The sequence below is a fragment of the Crassostrea angulata genome, chromosome 5 (assembly GCF_025612915.1).
Source record: "Crassostrea angulata isolate pt1a10 chromosome 5, ASM2561291v2, whole genome shotgun sequence".
NCBI lineage: Eukaryota > Metazoa > Mollusca > Bivalvia > Ostreida > Ostreidae > Magallana > Magallana angulata.
The window spans coordinates 53,293,149-53,314,190 of record NC_069115.1 but is presented as its reverse complement, the minus strand read 5'-3'; the positions used below and the strand labels follow the sequence as shown (position 1 = coordinate 53,314,190).

General features: G+C 35.7%; 1 protein-coding gene across 7 annotated transcripts in view; it reads right to left on the bottom strand.

The window, feature by feature from the left end:
• LOC128186245 (cGMP-inhibited 3',5'-cyclic phosphodiesterase 3A-like) overlaps window positions 1-21,042 on the bottom strand; it is a 70,281-nt gene that overhangs the window by 24,401 nt on the left and 24,838 nt on the right. For 3 of the 7 annotated variants that reach the window (XM_052856032.1, XM_052856033.1, XM_052856035.1), the window contains exon 2: window positions 12,104-12,130. The exons of 1 other annotated variant lie outside the window; for it this stretch is intronic. In XM_052856032.1, the coding sequence (XP_052711992.1) occupies window positions 12,104-12,130 (27 nt within the window). Of the gene's footprint in view, window positions 1-72; window positions 855-5,316; window positions 7,123-12,103; window positions 12,131-21,042 lie in introns of those variants that run through there. 3 more of the 7 variants (XM_052856039.1, XM_052856036.1, XM_052856037.1) reach the window with 3 other exon arrangements.

Genomic DNA, 21,042 nt, shown 5'->3' with positions numbered 1-21,042 from the left:
TTAAAAAGGTTAACAGGTATCTGCAATAAATTGTCACTGCTATAATAAAGCAGGTTTCCATGGTGACCTTACCTCACTATAGCATCGTCGAATTTTCTGGTGATCTCTCACCTTCCCTTGCTTCTTGGTAGACATGTCCACCGATGAATCGAAGAAAATGTCATCCGATTCGTAGTCATAATCGGTAGGGATTTTCATTGATAAGTATGCAATGGCACAACCCAAGGCTATAATACAGCTGGTCCCTCCAATAAATCGTCACAAGCCGTGACGTCAAGTGAACAAACCTTTTTCAATGAACTCCTTTATCTCCTGGTGTGTTTAAAAATCATATTTATATTTTGAAATACTGTATTTGCTTTCGAGCTGAAAAGTCTTTTAACTAAAAGGTGAAGTGTTTTGTTCACAGCTTCCAAGCTCCAGTCTGCTGTTCACAGATAAATATACCATACGTCATCAGCTGTCTAAAAAAATCCAATTATATAAACACTGGAATTCCAAGAAATAAAAGCCAGCAAGAATCTTGAGATCCACAGCAAAGAGAGAGAGTGCAGATCCTGTTTCATTAGAGGCAGCTTTACAACATCATCAAAAGTCACATGTACATCTACAGTTAACAACACGATCCTTTGTCCTTGTGGTGAGGTTTTCGACACACGATAACCCCTCTTGCTGCTAGGTTCATGGATAAGGTCTCCTGTAGCTTAGGCTGGTAGGGACTACTTGACTGCAACAGAGTGCCAGGTCTGTATATCTCGAGATCTCCCGAGTAATTGACTCCTATCTCAGCCTCCAGAATTACACAGACTCTTTTAATAGTTTGCCACCTTCATTTGGTTTGCTTGCCCTTAAAGTTCCCACTTCAGAACCACCGGAAATACGATTGCTATACAAATCTAACCTTGCCAGGAAGTTGATACACTGTACAAATAAATCTATTTGTACATGTAAGGTTTGCTTTCTCTTTCTTCACTTTCTTAAAGTACTAGTATCTGAAAACACAGCTGAGTCAGCTCATTTCAAAAATGCATCCATTCATTCTGGATTTTCCTATGTCTTAGTATAAAACTGAAAACTGTCTTGATTTTATAAAAATAAATTTCTGAAAATAAAAAGATGTTTTTTCCTCGCTGTTTGTAATGGTATATATTCTCATGAGAAAAGAAGCATTTCTCCAAGTTTTTCAAATTGGAGGCAGGCACTTAGTACCCGACCACGCTCGACCTGTCAAGTAGTTCCACCTCTTGTGGGAACCAATCAAAGACATCACTGTATATTGCCTGAGTCAGTGACCAGTCAATTCTATCCAAAAATTCCCTTCAACCTAATGAAAAATCAATGGAAAATGATTGCTGAGATTTCTCCGCTATGCCTTCAATAAAATCAACTATTTTACCAACAACTTTTTCCTTCTCAAAAGGTTATCAGTTCACAGTGAGAAAATGCAGTTTCTTTCTCCGATGTTTTTCTTGAAAAAAAAATCAATTTCTAATATGAGATTGACTTTGAGATCTACAACCTCTGTTTATCTGATGCCTCTAATGATTTTTTTCCCTCATTACTTTCCTATTGACATCACTAGGAGAAGGAGCTGAATTCTCTGGTGGAAAACAAGGAATTAAACTTCAAAAACCTCTTACACAACTGCGAAGCATTAACCAATTAAATCATTTGTTACAAGTTACCAGGATGCACCTAATGCGTTTGATGGGAAAACTAAAATAAAAAAAAATCATATCAACAGCAGTGCTGAAGAAAGATATTTATACAATGAACTTCTTTTTGTGTAATTTCCTCGATATTTTTATCTTAATGCGTAACCAAGAGCTATGTCAGAGTGCTAAACTAATGTTTCGGCTTTTGAAATACAAAGTGTTCACAAGTGGGTACCAGCAAGGTTTGACACTTGAATATTTCTTTCACGCATGGTGCCAAAACAAAAATTTTAAGAATTGAGAGATAGAGACTGAAGTACATAAAATTGTAGCGGTTCTCATTCACAGTTATATGTGGTATGTTTTCGTCATGGACTCCTCTAGTAAACATCCACCGACACACCGAGTCAATTAGATCAAGGTTACCTCGATTAAATCATTCAATGAATGCATACAGGTAAATGATGTCAAACTGTGTGCATCATGAGGTGAGGACAGAATAATGGCCTAGCTATCAGTAAAGTGCATACAATGGTAACATTGTGGGTTGGGGATGAATGGTGTTCTTTCACATACACTGCAGAATCAGCGGTGGGGTTATGTGTGCAGCATACTGTAGGTCTGCAGTCAGCTCTGCTGCCAAAGGACAAGTGGATGTTGACTTAATTTGCCCTACTTACGTCATAGCCAACACTGCTGCATTATAGAGCCAGGAGTGATCAATCCATACTGGTTAACACCTACAGTCAGCCGGAGCACAATCAAAAGACTGCTGCCCTCCCCTTGCTGTGAAAACAAACACCTTCTACCCCAAGTAACAGCTGAATTCAGACCTCCCCCACAGTTGTGAATGGAGAGAGGAGTTGACAGGGAGAGCATGTACTATTTCCATTCAATAAGTAAGGCATGACAGGTCACCCGTGTCACTTCGATCTTATTATTCACATTTATTATGGCCAATTTTCTTTTCTACACCACAACACTTAAGCCTGACCTTTCATGGTCAAGAACTGGAATGAAGACAACTGTCAAGGACTTAAAATGTGTAAATCTAAAAACTTCTCAATGGTAGATATTCTGCAATTGACTGATCAGATAAGTGCACAAGACAACACCTCTATTCATTTACTACATAAAAAGGTTTCAGTTCCTTCAAGATTATAACATCAACTGAGTGCATTTATGAGAATTACACCAAATCTGTAGTTTAGGACTAACAGTGGATGCTTATTGGACCTATCAGTATAGTACAAGAGAGGTAACTCTAGAAATATATCTGCACTAGTCAGGATCAATGATGGAATATGAAATAATGCAAATGATCGTGATTTCTTCATGTGAGAGAGCTAGAAAGACTTTATTTCCTGCTTGTTAATTAACTAGACTGGCACACCTTGCCTTAAATTAATGAACATTACAAAAACCATGCAAATTGTTTTGATTAATTACAACAGGAAACTCTCTCTACTTGATAAGTCAAGGTCACTTGTCACCGTGGCGACCTACATGTACCTTGTGGTTTTATTTAAATGGTTTTTATGTAGGTGAGCAAGGAGGAGGGCAAAAGTCTATGCTTATTATTAACATATACAAACACACTTCTGTTCCCTAACAACCATGTTGTTTACAGCAGAGAAGGTGGAAAGCTGTCATACAGAACAGAACAGAACATACAACAGCGGAACATAGAAATATTAGGGAAGGACAAAACGCAACAGTTTCTGGGGATTTTCTTTTCCTGATATTTTTTTTTATGCCACTCATTCAGTTCCTTCTGTGTCCCCACACGAACACCTTGCGTAAACTCATTTGTCTTGGTTTGTCATCTGTTGTTCTGCTTGGGTCATGGTTATTATTTACCCTTAAATACCTGTATCTCTTTTCTGAAAACTGTGCGGAAGTCTGGCAATGGTGAAGTTTTGGGGAAAAAATATTACAGTTGCCTGTCTTAAATACTGTACAAAAAGCCATTTATTGGTTATTAAGTGCAAAAAGGTCACTCTAGTGACTGGAAATGAGAGAGCTGCACATTTTTTTTAACAAAAGTACAAACATCTTAAACAGCTTTCAGATCAAAGTTTAATGGAATGTGTCAATTCAAACAGTGTCACAAAATCGTGGAAGTTTTAACACTGCCAGAGAGTATTTTGACATCATTTTCCTGTTTGAATTAAGTCAATTTCCATAATCTAGGTTCACTAAATAATCTGAACCACAACAAATTCATGAAACTTTCTGTATTTTGCTTAAATTTCCTTTTAAAAATCACATAAAAAAACTATAAAGAATTTCTAAGAAATCAGTTCCAAGTCAAAAAAGTAAAATGACATCTGCCACTAATTAATCCAATATATCATCCAATACATGTTCATAGAATTTGAAAGGTTTTCTTGAAAAAAATGTAAAACTGAAAATCCCTCTGCGGTAATTAGGATCTGGAGAAATTTAGCCTTGTATGACTTCATTAACTATGTACCTCAACAATCAGTCAACATTTCTGATGAATAAGATTTCAATATTGATAAGAACTATTAATAATGAATAAAAACCAAAGTCCATGACAAAAAAGCCGACTTTAGTAAAGCTGTCCTCATTACTAGATGATTTATGACCCCAAAACTTTAGACCAAGTGATGGATTTTTAATGGCATTTGTCATACTTCATAAATGACTGGGATTTTAAAATTAGGCCATCTTTTTTTTTTTTACCACCACAGAGACAGAATCTGAAGTTTTCATAACTTGGCAGCTTAGACTCTGCAAACCCTGTACAAGATCCAACAGTTGGCTTACCATACAAAATCGTGTTAATTTGATGTTCAACGAATACAGCATAGAAAAGAAAAAATAATACGAAGACCGCACACAAAACGCGAGATTTTTGTCTTGATTCTGTCAGGCAGTGTAAATAGTGGAAAAGGAAACATAAATCATCTCTGTATAAAGATGATAGGCTTTTTTGTTGCAATCTTTTGACAGATTTCACAAGGTGATGCTTCATCCTTATTAATGATCTCCATGGGACCCCTGACAGCCATATTTACTTTGTGCAAAAATCTCCGACCTGATAATACCATTGACCATCATTCACTGTTTGGAAAGGGTCGTAGAATACTGGGGATGCTGGGTAATTAAATGGCCTAGGGCCGAGGTGTATAAACATGGAGGGCTGAAACCCCTAAATCGTGGACCATGATTAGCCTTACAGGTCAACATTACCCTAAGCTAAGTACTTCGTAAACATACATATAGCGAAAACAAACATTAAACAGAGGAGAATATTCAGACATGAAAAAAAGGCTGGAGATTAATATTCACAGGGAACCAGTTTATAAGCTTATCAAAAGATTAAAGGCACTGATAAGTTTACAGAGAGCCAATACTGATATCTCTTACTCCTATCTACACCACACAAAAGCTTATAACTCAACAATATCAGGGAAATAGTCCAAACTATACAGGGGATTTTTTGAGCTGAAATTATTTTTAAAACCATTTGAAAATGGAACAGAATTTTTTTTTTGAATATGCGAGTTCATACAAAGTACATTTATCAGGGACTGATAAAAATTAAGCCCAATTAGAATTTTTTTTTTATCTTATCATTGTATGACCTTGGGGTGTGAAATCTGCCCCCTGCCCCCTCTGTTACAGTACCTACCATGTAATAGGCTACCTCATCATCTGTGTACACGCAGTGTACACAATGATCCGGAGTCTGGCTAGCTTTGTCCTTCCGGAACATCATTGTGACTTAGAAAATCCACATCCCATAGGTAATAATATTCCAATTTGAAAATCAAATAATAATCTCCACAATTTTAAAATTGCACACACACACAAAAATAAAATCAATGTTCCACGACTGCTTAAAAAATCATGCCCTCCATTATCTCAGAGGGGAAAAAAAATCAAGAAAATTCTTGTTAGCACCACAGCATCTGAATAGTTTTTTTTTCTCATTCCTTGGAGAGTCAGAACAACTTCTGGCAACAAGTTGGGGTTCTCTGTGATAAAGGATGCGTTCGTTTACTCAGGTGAGTTCTGGCAAGTCTCAATCAACAGGTGATTCAATCCTGTGAATTTCTTCTTCCTACCAGTGACCGGCCAAATTCAGCCAGCACCTCCTCCCAGCTCAATGATATAGTTCTTGTTTTGTTTTCACGAGGAAGTGTATATAAAGGTTTTGCTGGGACATGACATGGGGGGTGTTGGGTCACAGTCTGTCCAATGTTATAATCCCGTGCTGACCCCTGACCTCCTGTGATGGATGTTAATACACAAGCCCTCAGTAAGTGACCAGTGTGTTATGCCTGTCTAGGTTTATACATCATAGCATGTTCGTCAGAAACCTAAGTGACATGCAGCCAAATCAATCGCAATCGTTTCCACCAATCAGGGAAAAGCGTCTCCTGAAGAGGGTTTAAACACTTGGTAGAAGTTAATTCACAAAATAAGATATATAATTAGGTTTTCAACGTCAAAAGAAATTAAAGGGAAAAAGTACAAACAGCACAGAATTTCCTGACCGATTCTGCAATATGTCCTTGAGGAAAATCCTGACTGTTACATTGTTCACTTCCTTCGACAAATGGGAGTCTATAGCACTCAAAGGAGAAAGTTTTACTGCTGATAAATTGATATCTAACTCCTCTTTTCAAATGTAAGACAATTTCTCCAAAAAGAATTTTTTAATGGGCAGCAAACCAAGAAAATACCACATAGGGAGAATAAAGCACCTGTTAAACAGAGTCTTCAATGCATGAAACTTTCTCTCTTTTCATGCTGCATTTAATTTGGCTGGGAAGATTCCATCAATTGTGAATGTCCTTTCCATTGATTTAGAGCAGATATGCATATTTTAAATTATCAATAATGAGGCTATACCAATCATCTCCTCATTTGAAAATTGATCCTCACCACTAAAGCTCAGTCCAACAACTCAGTTTATCAAATTATCTCAAAGCTGTACTGAAGCCACTAAAACAATACCACTGGTTAATTGGAATTAATATGCAAAATAGCCTGGGGGTGCATGTTAGTAAATAGAATGATTATGAACATTTGTAATGAATACGACTCCTGGCAATGGTTCAAGGGTAGCTGTTCTCCAGCGTTGGTTAGACACAGCTGTAAACATACACCAGGCCTGGATAGTTTTCCTATTTACCGAGATCTACATAAAAGAGACAACAGTCAGCCATAAACTCTGTCCTCCCAGAGCTGCTCAAAAATGCCACAGAGAAGTCTCCCTAAGTATGCCTGCCAATTGAATCGGAATTTACGCAATCATTTAAATGTTTTCCTGAGTCTCAATCGTCATAAAACAAGTTTTTTCAGTAATAGAATTTATCATATAAATCATTCACAATCTCTGACCCCTTTTCCCAGTATTTAAGGAAGAAAAAGGATTTTAGGCAAATTAATGCAGTCCAAAAATGTGTGCACAAAAAATCAGTCCAAATCCAGTAGCAGCAGATGTGTATTGAATGCACATGACCAAGGTCCCATTACTGATGTTATCACACAATAGATAGGTACCAAGCAAAGGGGTCTGTTGACGTCTTTGGTACCAGCCGACTGTGTCCGACACAAAAGTCTGAATCAGATTGTACAATATTCCCATGCATTCTGTATGTACAAGTACAGAGGAAGGACACAGTGCGACGTATCCTAGCTGACTTGTTTGTAGGAAACTCGTGACAACCTCTACAGAGTATCAATCACAGACTGCCTCTTCCAGCATTCACTATTCATTTACACAGCAGTTGTTACAGATTCTTGTTAATAAAGGTGGATCAAAGATACTGGCTTAATAGTGCCACAGGGGAGAAAATTGCTAGATTAATTAAGAAATTGGTTTGGTAAATGTGTACCCAATGTATTGGAATATGTCAATTCAATGTTTAATGGCCTTTGCTCTGATATACACCATAAACAACTCATATAACAGTGGTATTAATTCCTGATAGATTCCAGATACCGGAGAGAGATGCTGCAATTACTACAAGGGCTCAAAGTTCCCTAGAATCCTTCCAAACAACAGGAAACCACACAAAATTCCCCGTTTTATATATTAAAGTTGACGAAACATGTTTGTTGAAGCAAACGGATATACATGTATATACACACATATAAAAGCTATATTAAAAGTAGATGGTTCATTTTTATTCTCTCTATTAAAAGATAAGAATAAAAATAACCAAAAGGCTTTTAGATCTACAGGATCTGACAGCAACAATATATATAAACAAAAACAACAGTTTTATTCCCAGGTATTTTGGGGGACTGTGATTGGTTGATGTTGGCCCGGCCAAGTTTTTTTGGTTGGACCAGGAGTGACAGGGCTGTTCATTCTCCCACACAGCTCATTGTCATCACGACAGAAGGTGACGGGAGCAGCAATGACTCTTTTGTTTGAATTATTTATTAATGTGTACCCATATTAGAAACAATGTCCTCTCTCACTCTTTGCTCTTTTTTTTTTGAGTTATATTTTGGTTTGTGCACAAACAATGTCCTCTCTTTTGACCAATCTTTTTGCTTCTTTTTTTTTGAGTTATTTTTTGGTTTGTGTAGAAACAATGTCCTCTCTTTTGACCAATCGTTTGAGTTTTTTAAAAGTTTTTAATATTTTGTGTGTGTGTGTGGCGTAGAAGTTCTAAGGATGGGGAGAAAATGTATTAACCACTAAAGTATCAGCCATTAGAATATTTCCCTACAAGAATACAAAACTTTCAAACTTTCATTTTATGGTCAAAGTGCATTTTCTTTGCATAATGCTTTCTTGTACAATAACATGGGTAATAAATGGACGTGCCCAGTCTTTCCAAGGAACATTCATGTAGGTGTTTCATGTTACACCAAGTCTTTCATTCAGACTCTAATCGAATTTTCATCTCATGTAAATATATTATATAATTGTATAACCAAGACTTTCTTCTGGCAAAAGAACTCATATCTTAACACCCACATGAACAACAAAATTATGTAATTTTCTTGATAACGAACAAAATCAACAGATTTTAGTTTTCATACCATTTTTCCTGCAGTAAAAAAAAAAAATTCCTGGTCTATGTACAAGTAGACCAAGCGCCTTTTTGCACTGCTTTATTTATTAGTTGTGTAAGACAATGAAAAAAATATACTCTGTCAGTTAACAACGCTAGCATATTTTTCATCCTGGCATTTTCTCTGGTATATCTTTGGTACCATCCTTGCTTTCATTGAAACAGTTTAATTAGGAAGGTGAATTGTGAACTGTGCCACTTAATTCATGTTCATTACGTTGATGTTTTCATTTACATTCATTCAGGTAAATTATACCACTGAATTTTATTACTTGTAAAGGTTGTTATTTCCGCAAGTTAAAGTAAATACAAATGTTCTTCATCCAGTGTGGAAATCTGCAGAAGACTGATCATGGAATTTATTTTTTAGCTGTCTGTATATTAAACATGATTTTTTTTAAAATGAAGACCAATCATTGGTTTGTCACTGGACAGTAAAGAGGTTGCTGGGGATTTTCCCTTTTCTAAAAGACTTACTGGTATCTAAAAATGTTATAAGCAAAACATTTCATCTAGTTTATGAAAATAAAGTTCCAATGCATTTAGCCCTACATCAGTTTAAAAACCCTGTATTTCTTTTTAAAGTTACCAATACCTTAAAATCATATAAAAAAATAATAACTTCACTTCATCCATACCAACACCAAAACAAAAATCTTAAAACTTCAAAACAGCAGATCATAAGAACAACTGTAAAAGACCAGATTGATGGAAGAATTTGGCATAAATTAGCATTGATAGATCCATATCACTGAAGTCAAAGAAATAAAGGGTGTGACGGCCATTAATCTAGATCTAATCGGGACCTTGATGCTACATAAGCAAGCTAGGTGACACAACAGAATCATAAGTGCTAACAATTTAAACTAAAAAACAGTTTCCTGCTTGAATACAACAAAGAAAAGGCAGATTCTAAAAAGAAAGTTTATTTTCACTATGTTCCATTAGGCTTAATCCTTAAAATGGTAATTTTGACCTTTTCTCGATAAGTAGAATGCCTTAATACAGAGATCGTGTACAGAAGTGATTGGGTACATGCAGGCATTTTTGCAGCTGCGGATCAGCATATGAATTTTTATCTTCAAGATCTGTTCCAATGTTTTTTCCCCCTTGTAATTTTTGGACATGCCGATTACTGACTGACATCTACAGAAAATTAGCAAGAGTCAGACAGTTCTAAAAAGATTGATATTTGACTGCAGGCTTCAGTGCGCTACAGAACAAAGATACAGAGCAAAGACAGGGTGCACTGCTGACAAGGCCGTCACTATCTGCATGGCGTGACATGGTCAAGTAGAAAAATGTTTGGAGTGCAAGAACGTGCTATTTCCCCATGTTTTTGGCTTTTACAGTACAATTTAAAGATGGAGAGACCCGATTGGAGAGAACAGTTTTACTCTTTTCCTGGGGCCGTCGACTGCCTCCCCTTGAATATAATCACACATGTTGGCATCGAGTCAACCTCAGTGACTTCTAGGTCCCTGCAGGCGACAGATATTGAACAGACCACAACAACTCAGAATACATTATCCTAAAAGTCCATCCACATACTTCACTGGGGGATTGGAAGTCGGACAATTAATTCAGTATTAATTAATGAAATTTAAATACTGCAGTGAGGAAACACAGTTCAGAGATACATCCCTAAAGTTAACCTCTAGTAGAACCTAATTTATTTATCACAAGGCTGATCTTTACAAATTATTGACTGTTTAAATGACATCACCATTGTACTGTGTGAGTATGAATAGTTGTTTACTTCCACAGAAATATGTCCATAGGATCGCTATATTGATTTGAACTAAATTTGGTGTTAAAAGAATAAACATATGAACATTATTAAATTGACAGGACAAGAAAAGTTCTAAGACATCAAAAATATGCATCGATCAATACGATATAAGCTACAGATACTATACAAATTTCACAATGCTAATGAATTAGGTTTCATTTATTGATACATGTATACATTGTATGTAAAGTTCATTTCCTGATTTCATATTTACCTATAATAACAATTGAATATGATGACTTCTACTTTTACTATATATGGTAGATGTATCGTAAAAGCACACAACTTCTAAGTATAAGATTGTCAATTATCCTTTAAAGAAAGATCAAGTTGATTGTTTTCCACTTAGTAGATATATTTTTCCACTTAACTGATCAACACTTTAAGTGACCCTGGCAGTTTTTATCGCTATATAAGCAGTAAACATCTATAATAACATATATTTTAAAAAAAAAAAAACGCATTCAATGGTATCAAAATTTTCCATTCCACTGATTTCAAAAACCATTCTCCCAGAAAAAAAATCCACATTTCTTGATATCCTTAAAATCACACATGCAAAGATATTGCCGTATATTGAAAAAAAGCTTAATAGATTTTCTGAAGTCTCCCAATGATCTACAACCCATTATAAAATGCTGCGATTATATTTCAGCATAATGAGGTTTTATTTTGTAATGATGTGCAACACAATATTACTAGGTCAAAGTGATTGGAACTGGTCCAGTGCCAGTTTAAAATGCTCCTATTCATAACATCTTTACAAAATTCGGATTCAATCCAATGAACATTTGAAATTCGGTTTGAAAAAACAGGAGAAGGGTTGACATCAACAACAAGAATTTATGGCAGCTATGCACGGTAATTCAGAAACGGGAGCAGGAGAGTCAATTAAACGCGGAATAATTTTGCTACAAATCAAATTTACTATAAATATTTAAAAGGAAAAAAAACCCCAGTATTGGTGGGTGGAATGAACCTTCTCAAAAAATTCAACTTTAAACGTTTCAAGGCTTCTGGGTTTCTGAATCATAATTTTCTTTTCATTTGAGAATCGGGTCAGGGACCCTCCAACTAAGATTGTAATGACTCTCAAGTTTTTTCTTAGACAACATGTTCATAATAAGAGTTAAATCTCCGGTGTAGAATTACAATAAATCTGCTTATTATTCACATAATTCATCAACATTTCGTGTTTTAAAGACATCAATATAAAGAGGCTAATTAAGCATGGTTTTCGTACAACTGTACTAATTCAATGACAATTTTTGCTCTACTCTACATTACTCTTTATCAAAGGCTTTATAAAGTTTATTGCATTGCAAGTTTCCAAAACAGATTTAATGGAGGAAGCACCCATCAAATAATCATGCAATCAAAGTGCTAGTGCAAAATGGTCTTGTGTGCACAATTCAGAGTGTATGAAAAAAAGGTGCTGATGTTAGTAAATAAAATTCACATCAAATCCATTAATTTAAAGGACTGACTGATTGACTGACTTAGGATTCTAGTATCTACAAGTACACACAATGGTAGGGTTAGAATTTTTTACGATGTCAAAACAAACAGAGAGCAGCAGGCGTTACCTTGTTCGGATAGCGCAAAAAGTCAATCTGAAAATACAAAGTAAAAAGCTGTGATAATACAGTCAATAGGTATACAGAGGTGTACTTAAAGCATTAAATAGGATACAACAAGAAAGGTTTAAATAGAAATCAATCATGCATAGCAAAAGAAATTAGAGCCTTCGCTTGCACATGTAGGTTTATTTTGCGTTTTAGTAAATTTTCATGGAGTTGAAGTGGGGGGGGGGGGGGGGGTGGTTGGATTAGGCAATAACAAGTACATTTGGTTGTGTTCAAAAGGAATCACCTAGTAGAGTCCTCACTTGTACATTTAGATTTATTAAGTTTTTTAGTTAAACTGGCTTATTGAGATAATTCAAAGGTTTGAAGAAAAGTGCATCTGTAGCGTTGGAGTGGGAAGGAAATGTTTGGTTATGTATTCAATGATTTTTCCACTATCAACCATCACATTACTTTCTGTTTGGAATATATTATAAAGCAGATGCATTTCATAATCTCATGCAGTATCGCATTCCTTTTTTTGACATATTTTGCTCATTAAAAGTACATCACATTCATATCTTTTTATAATATTTTATATAAGTAGAATGTTACATAATAAAGATTATTCATTAAGCATACTATAAGCAAGTATATACATCTGAGATATTTCAGATAAGTGATTATTCCACAGACAAGTCAGATTCGCCTCTCTTATACAGACGTATGTTATGCAACGTCCGTTGTTTCATTTAATTACTGAAATTATGACAGTTGCAATCTTGGGTCTGTGCTGAACTAGCTCTTTGAAGCATGGCGTCACAAACACATTCAGGCATTTAATATGCTTGATAAAACTCCACTATAACATCACATTAAGATTTGTATCTGTACTCGGTTTCACTGACTTCTCCCTTGCCTTACTAGTCCCTAATCGGCCAAAACTAAGTGTTATTACATAATAACCATTACAGATTTCATCTGGTACCCAATCAGGGACCAAGACGACCTTGCCTGATTGGTATTGCATCCCAACACCGCCCAGTATCTAACGCATCACATTTACACTGACGTCAGTCGGAGCTTCCTGTAATATTTCTGTTGTGACCTAGGCAAGGTCTCAAAAATAAGTCTGCCAGAGCCATTATTTCCATTTCTGCATCAGCAATGAGCCAAATTAATATCATATGAAATATCATATCTGCTTTTTTTGGTAATATGTCAACTTCCGATAATGAAAGAGAATAAAAATAAACAACTATTTTTTTTTTACTCTCATTATGTAAGAATAATGATGTTTTTTTTGCTGCTTCAATTTATTTTAGTCTTAAATTTTTCTTGTTAAGATCAAAATGCTTAATTGGAAGGTCAGACAATGAAATGTTTTTTCTTGGCCCTCTGTCAATTTTTATCTGCAATCAGATACAACCTTGCCTGATAAAACTCTAAACAGAAAAAATACAAAAGTAATCAAACCTGAGAAAGAACCCCCCCCCCCCCCTAAAATACATACACTGTAAAGAAAAACTGACTACGAGTTCCAGCCAGATGTGCAGCATAAGTAAAACTCTCACTCCGACACTTCAGGATCGGAGTAAAATTATTTCAGATTTCCCCTCAAGGAATGACGATAAATTCTTAATCAGACTTTCCCTTCTGGATGATTGACAATCTCCTAAATTAAAATATGTTCGGTGAATGCTTTACAACATGGCGCAACAAGATAATGATTAGAATGCTTTCTTTTTCGGCACTGGATAAAATACCTTTTTCCAGAAAAAAAAAATAAATCTCGAATGGTCTAATTGCAAAGAGTTTTTCGACACAGCCCTGCTGTGTAATACCCAGAATCGCTGAAGCATGACCATTGACGTCAATCACCAGAATGGATTGTCATTTTTACTCCACGCTGAATTACTGCTATTAGAGTTTGTCATTACTGGATCATTATTCTGCAGTAAACTTACAACAGTTATTGGTCCCAGTCACATAGACTGGACTGGGAAGGTTTGCCTGAGTCTAGAACATACACCTGAAAATAGGCAGTGTCAGCATCAGACCTCTGAGGACACTTGGTGAACAACCGAGACTTATCAAAGGATGCATGTAAATTAACTCTGTCGCGAATTTTTGCTTCCACCACCTTGCTTGATATTTCAATAACCATAAATACCTTTGTGCTAAAACTACGTTCATCCACTAATATGAAAAATGTCCAGATTATCTGTTTTGAAACGCCCCCTCTGCCGCTTCAGGTTTCAATACACATCCATTAATAGAAAGTCTGTGGGATTTTGCATTGAATCAGCCATTAATAAGCCCGGATGATTACGTTGAAAAATTGCGCGAGGTATCCCATGTACTTCCGAGTGGAGAAAAGATGTTAACATTTCCCATTATAAATTTCCGTAAGAAATTTGTTATCGCTCCTGTGAACTTTAATGAGTGAAAAATGATAATTGTTCAATGAAGATATCTTGCACATATTCCCTTTTATCGATTTCAATTGTATTTCTTTCACAGGTATGTGTATCTTTATCAAAAATCATCAAAAAGTGATGGAAGCAATAACTTTGGACAGACTATAAATAGAAAATAGGAAAAAAGTTACATTTCCCAAATAATTAGTGTAAGTAAACTGCATTATAAATTCCTTATATTACGCGAGTACTTAATTTCGCAATCCCGCTGTTTTGTATCAAATCGTGAGAATATAATATCACAAACGCGGAACTTTTATCCATATTTCTCACAGTTCTCAACTCTCAAAAAATAATTGCGAGATTTTAAAATTCGCGAAGGGTGCTTCTCGCGATTTTACGCGGATATTAATTCCTCGCATTTAATTAGGAATCTACAGTATGTAGAAACACACATTTAGCTCAGAAGTTAACGACTTGTATGTTGTAAGTAATCATAACATTACAAGAGATATAATACTGGATTTACATGATAGACTGCATGCTAATAAATCTAGTAAGCAAATAAAACAGGATCAGAGTGCTTTTTAAGAAATTGCCAATCCATTAAAACCTGCAGAGAAAAGCTGTACTTTAGTTTTAGTAGGTGAAGGTTTTAAAAAATATTGTCATTATCTAAAAAGCTTTACGTTACACTGTATAGCCAGCATATAATGTTATCGGCCAGATTATATCTACAGGTAATATCTGAGTATTTCAGAGGATGCATGTACCTCCAATTAGGAGTAATTGCAGCAATTTCTTAATTGAAACAAGATTCATTTTTAATAAATAACATTGCAAACGAACAAATAAACCTTACATTAATAGTAAAATTTTCAAAAGTGTTTTCTCTCTCTTTCCAAGTACATGTGAACTCATTCAGAGTTCAACAAGAAATGGTATCTGTGTCCAGCAATGAGCTGAAGCCACATGACTTTCTGGTGCTCACTCTTTGAGTGCTTTCAGATCTGTCAGGATCTCAAGCTACCACCCTAGCTCTGTCTGCAGCTTAATTCTTTATTCCTGCATCATTCCATGAATACCAATAAGCTGTGCTTCAAGGCCGGTGATATTTTGAATGGTTCTGTACCTCTGCAGTTCATCATAGGTTTGGCAGACTCACTCGCTGACCAAGTTACCTCTCCACCGAATTACCCCACCCCCACCCCCAATGACCATCACCGAATTCCAACACCCACTGACCATCAACAAATTATTACAACCCACTGATGAGAAAGCAAGACGTGGAATCAGAAATCTCAGCACTGCATAGAGAATAGAAGAAACAGAAGAGAATATTGTAATCTTTTCTGAGAAACTCAAAGACAAATCTAAAAGCAAATTTTTTCTTACTAGATCTCTCTTTTCTTCTTGAATTATAAAGAAACTGAAGTTTAATTACAAGCATTACATTGTACCATCAATCATGAAAGGTTTCCATAGACTTTGCTTAGAGCTAAACATCAAAAAGAAAATCATTACTGGAACAAAAGAACTAGTTCTATTTTTTTCAAAATATGGTCAGTAAACTGATTTGTGGTAAAAAGAAGCTTTTTTTGAATGTGCACTAGTGGAGCCAGTGACCTTCAGAAAGTTGAAGGTCACTGTGTCATTCACGCAGTCTCCCGGTAGAATCCATCCATCTACTGCCTACCAATCCCACTCAGCAAATATTCTCTGTCATTAGATTGGTTTTTTCTGAATGAAGTGTGTGTTAATAGCCTTGCAAAATAATTTCCAATAAAATAAAGAAGTAAGAATGGAATCAAACCTTACGTGATGAGTTCTGCTCTGTAACTGCATGTTCTTAACATAACTTTTCAAATGAAGTAATATGAGAGAGAGAGAGAGAGAGAGAGAGAGAGTGAGTTTTAACCTTGCAACAGAATTGACCTCTGATAGATACACCTATTATAGGGATCAAATAAAGTTGCTAGTTGGCAAGGGTTATAGGCAACTTTATAGAACCTCACTTTGGGGGGTAATCCAAATGGTGATAAAATTCACATTATTCCTGCAGCTCATTATTTCATCCTGTCTTATGTAACACTGGGTGGTATGTGTTTTAAAAAATGTGTTAAATTGGAATATTACAGACTGAAAATGATTCCCATATGTGTATAAAAGACTCCTACTCTAAATCCTGAGAAAAATTAATATGAAACAAAGAATCCCGCACCTCAGTCTTATCACTTTTTGAACCCGAAAATTATGAATAATAAAGAGCTCCAAAGATTGTCTAACATTATTATAATGAATGAGCAATAATTATTTTTTTCTCTTTGCAGTAGAAAGTGTATCAAAGATTGGAAACAGAAAAAGTGGGACAAAAAATGTGTCAACTGCACTCTGGTTTGTCAATATAAAAAATACAAGTAATAAAAGCCCATTGCATAATTACTGAAGATCTACTTTAATATTTACTCTGTTTAAAAAATGTGGAGAGCAATGTCAAAAGAAATGAAATGATTTGCGTCATGGGGCCCATTGTCAGAATGGCCCAGACCCGTTTTATCTGATTTTAGTGTAATGTGCATTAGCACTAAAAAAAATCATGACCAAGGCCCCATAAAAGAAAATGAATGATCTCAATTTGGTGTTTCTAGTGGGTCAGTGTAACAGAGTTGGATAGTGCGTCATCAGGCAGTGATCAATAGAACCAACACGTAACATCAGAAATTGTACAGAGCCTGCCAACTCTCAGTGCAATAGAACTTCCCCTCTGTGCCATCACAAAGATACAAAAAATTCTTTTGTTTGGGAAATCTGTCCCCAAATCGTGATCGAGAGCACAAAAGACAATTTCAATCCTGAATAAATGTATGTTTAGAATTAAAAAAAAAAACTTTTTGGAAATGCGTATGGATTTGAATTATATTTGCTTTGGAGTATTGATCGGAGCTCACTCAGATTAAACCTCTGGGTATGCCTCCCCCTACCAGTGCAGAATTGCACCCCGCCTAGCAATGAAATACGAGTCATAAACTGGGACATTGACTTGAATGCTCCTCTGTTAATCGTTGTTATATAACACAGAAATGTGGACCACTGACTTCTGCCTTTCAAGTCAGAGGCTGCACTGTCACACAATGCCTGAATGGAGACCTCTCAACTTTATTCCTCATTAACTTTAAAATATTGATTCATTCTTTGGTTCGAGTTAACCACCTTTTTTTCATTACCACGTTACCTCAATTAATCTGAAATTTTTTCTCTTCCTCTTAGCCTATCAGTAACTAATAAAGGTTAAAGCTCTTTTATAATTTGTGGATTCAGCATCTCTAAATAGCATTAAAAATGGAACATGTCAAAGAGAGATAATTCATTATCATTCCTGCACTTCCAGCTGGAGTTACCTCTCTTTGTCACTGCTGACCAAAAACGGCAACCAGTGACTGTGTGCTAATACAATAAAAAATAAAGAGAGATACATATATATTTGGTATGAACTTTCTAATGATTGTTTTTGATTTGACCTCTTTCTAAAGTTTGTCAGCTGTACATTGAATAAAAAGTTAAGCTTGTTTACAAATCCATGATTATGTCAGGTAGTATTGAAAATTAAAATGGGTAGAATAGGTTAACTTGTGAAAAAAATCTTTGTTTTTAATATAAAAAAAAAATTGCTTTTACAGTTTGCCTATCTGACAGTGTAACATATCCCCAACCCCACTCAAAGTCAACTTGGAATGCATTTGTTTTATGTGTTACTGAGTTACAGTATATGTATGGGGCACTTGTAATTGTATGCATCCACTAAACTTATTTATCCTTTATTAGTGTCTAAGTAATAATTTCAAAATCATCATGATTGTTTGAATAAGTGAATTAGAACTATCTGCAGCAGTCAAGAGTCAGTACATTTTGCATGAATTTCCCAAGAGACTTCTTGTACATGTTACAAATCAAAAAACTTTTTTTTAAAGTTTTGAACAAAAAAAAATAGCTGTGTTCTCAATTTAAATACCGGGGTATATAAGAAAGTAATTGTTTTTTTTAAAGACACAAGAAAAAAGATACTCTCTTCAAGAAATCTGTATTACAATCAAACATACAAGCTGTGACATGATGAAATCCTTAAAGATGATTCTCAAGATTGAATAATATTCATACTTTTTTTTTCTATTTTATCGAAGTTATCCTTGAGTGTATCAATGACTTTTTTCATTTGTTTCAATGATGCTCCCCAAAATGGATTCATTTTTAATTACATAATATATCCATATGTTTCATTGTTGATCTGCATACTTCAAACTGAAATTGAAATGGTGGGAATAAAAGCCAAGGTTGCGACAGATGCTACATAGCGATAGCCAGGGCTGATTGCTAGCTTATCTCCTTCAACATGTCACCAGTCTGCTTAGAGCCATGCTCTACAGATCCTCCCCACAGACTTGAGGATTCCATGTGCTACATGCTGTGGTATGCGTATGCTGTGCGTAATTTAAAAAAAACATTGATGAAAACATACCCAAGGTCACACTGAGAGAGAGAGAGAGACTAGATGCTCTACTAGACAGGAAGAGAGGGAGATAGACAGATATATTAAAATGCATGGTGTATAAAAGTCTGAGCAACCTGTTAATAGAAGAGACTGCATTTTAATGCAGCCTTATCACCAATCACTTCCCAAACAGACAATGACATTCAATTTGCGATCTATCTGCCGGATGTTATGTAACAGTCTCCATGTCGCACAATGAAACATTATCCTATGGAAATTTGATCCCTCCCTGAATGCATTACAAAAAACACACACCAGCACAAAGAACTCTGTGTGTGCCTATTCAATAGCTATTCTACTGTAGCTGCGTTTATTGTAATTTAAGTGCTGCATCAATAATGCATGAGACCAATTTGTTCACTTATCACCAATTTGCATTTTCTTACACACTAATGATATCTGGAGGTCAGCTTAATTGAATACAAAAAAATAAATAAATCATCTGATTTTTATTTTATACTCTATGCAAGAACAATAACTCTGGTATTCTTAAAACGAGTTGTGGATATTTCAGTTGGCTGAAAGAAATGCAAATTTAAAACATCCTGTCTTGGGTACTGTGGAATCATCATTGTTCCTGGGGGATCAATATTCATGGTTTTCATGGGTAAACCTTACCCATGAATTTACATTCCCACATACATATATATACAAGCATTTGTTTCATACTTAATAAAATCGTACTGAACTTGCTACCAACGAAGCTACATCCCTACTAACCAGGAAAATTTTGGCTGCCCACGAACATTGACCCCCATGAAAAAAATGATTCCACAGTAATTTTTAAAGTCTCCCGATTTCTATTCTTGAGAGAGTGAACAACAAGCATAAAGATGTGATTTGCTCCCATCTGTTTGATGCAACTAGGAGCTCATGTAACAGAGTTCTGACATCCACTAAACAGTGTGATCTCAACCCTCCACATCAGTGTTACAATATCTTGGTTAATCTGATGCTGGCCATGAACAGCAGAACCTCGCATGTAATTCCTGGAATGAGGGAATGCCATCACAGTCACTTAGTGAGAAGAGGTATCAGACTACCTGTTAGACAGACAACGCAATGATGAAGGCTAGGGCTTGACGTCAAACGACACTGGGACCTCCAGAGAAAACCCTGCCACTTTTTATAACACGCCATTATACGGGGACATTCTGATTAATTAAATCTATCACACCCCAATATTCCACTCTTAACTCATAATCAAAGTCAGAATACATGAAATGTTGCATGCTTAATTTATTTAATGGGAATGGTGAAACATATAGGACAATCCAAGAATCTGGAACAAAGTGGAACTGAGTAAGAGGATTGTAACATCCAAACTAACAGGATCAATACCCTTCCCACATGCCTTACTGCATGATTACAAGAAGCCTTGTGTAATTACTCATGTCTTAGGGTCCTTGCACTGTACGATACAGCCCATCTGACCCCGATCATCTCAGTCCATATGCCCAAGGCCCTGTTACACAGGAACTTGTATCCATTAGTGATAGTGTCTCTCCTCCCCACCCTATCCGCTGAATACAGAATGGAATTTCCTTGTTGGGGGACAGGGAAGGAAACTAGTTTTAATTACATGAAAAAGGCCATCTTGGTGTTCCATCAATGACTTTTTGGCAATATTGTAATCAGTGTTTTTTTTAAATCCAAAAAAGAAACATTCCCAAAATAAATAGTTGAATAACTTCCCACTGTTGTATTTTCTAAAATTAAGGAAAATCATTTATACAGCATCCTAGGAAACTGTAATTTTTATATCCTCTCTGATCATCAAGAACCATGATCTCATAACATGAAAACTTGAGAGAGCTGAGCGTGATTTGCATGAGACTTTGAAATACAACACCATTCTGTTGAAGTACATGTTGGGTAGTTTAGAGAGAACTTGTAAAGTACATGTACACCAAATGCCAAGCCCCACTGAGATTTTGTGTCAACATATTACCAATAAGTAGAAACAAAGTTCACTGCGAAATGAATTATTGATG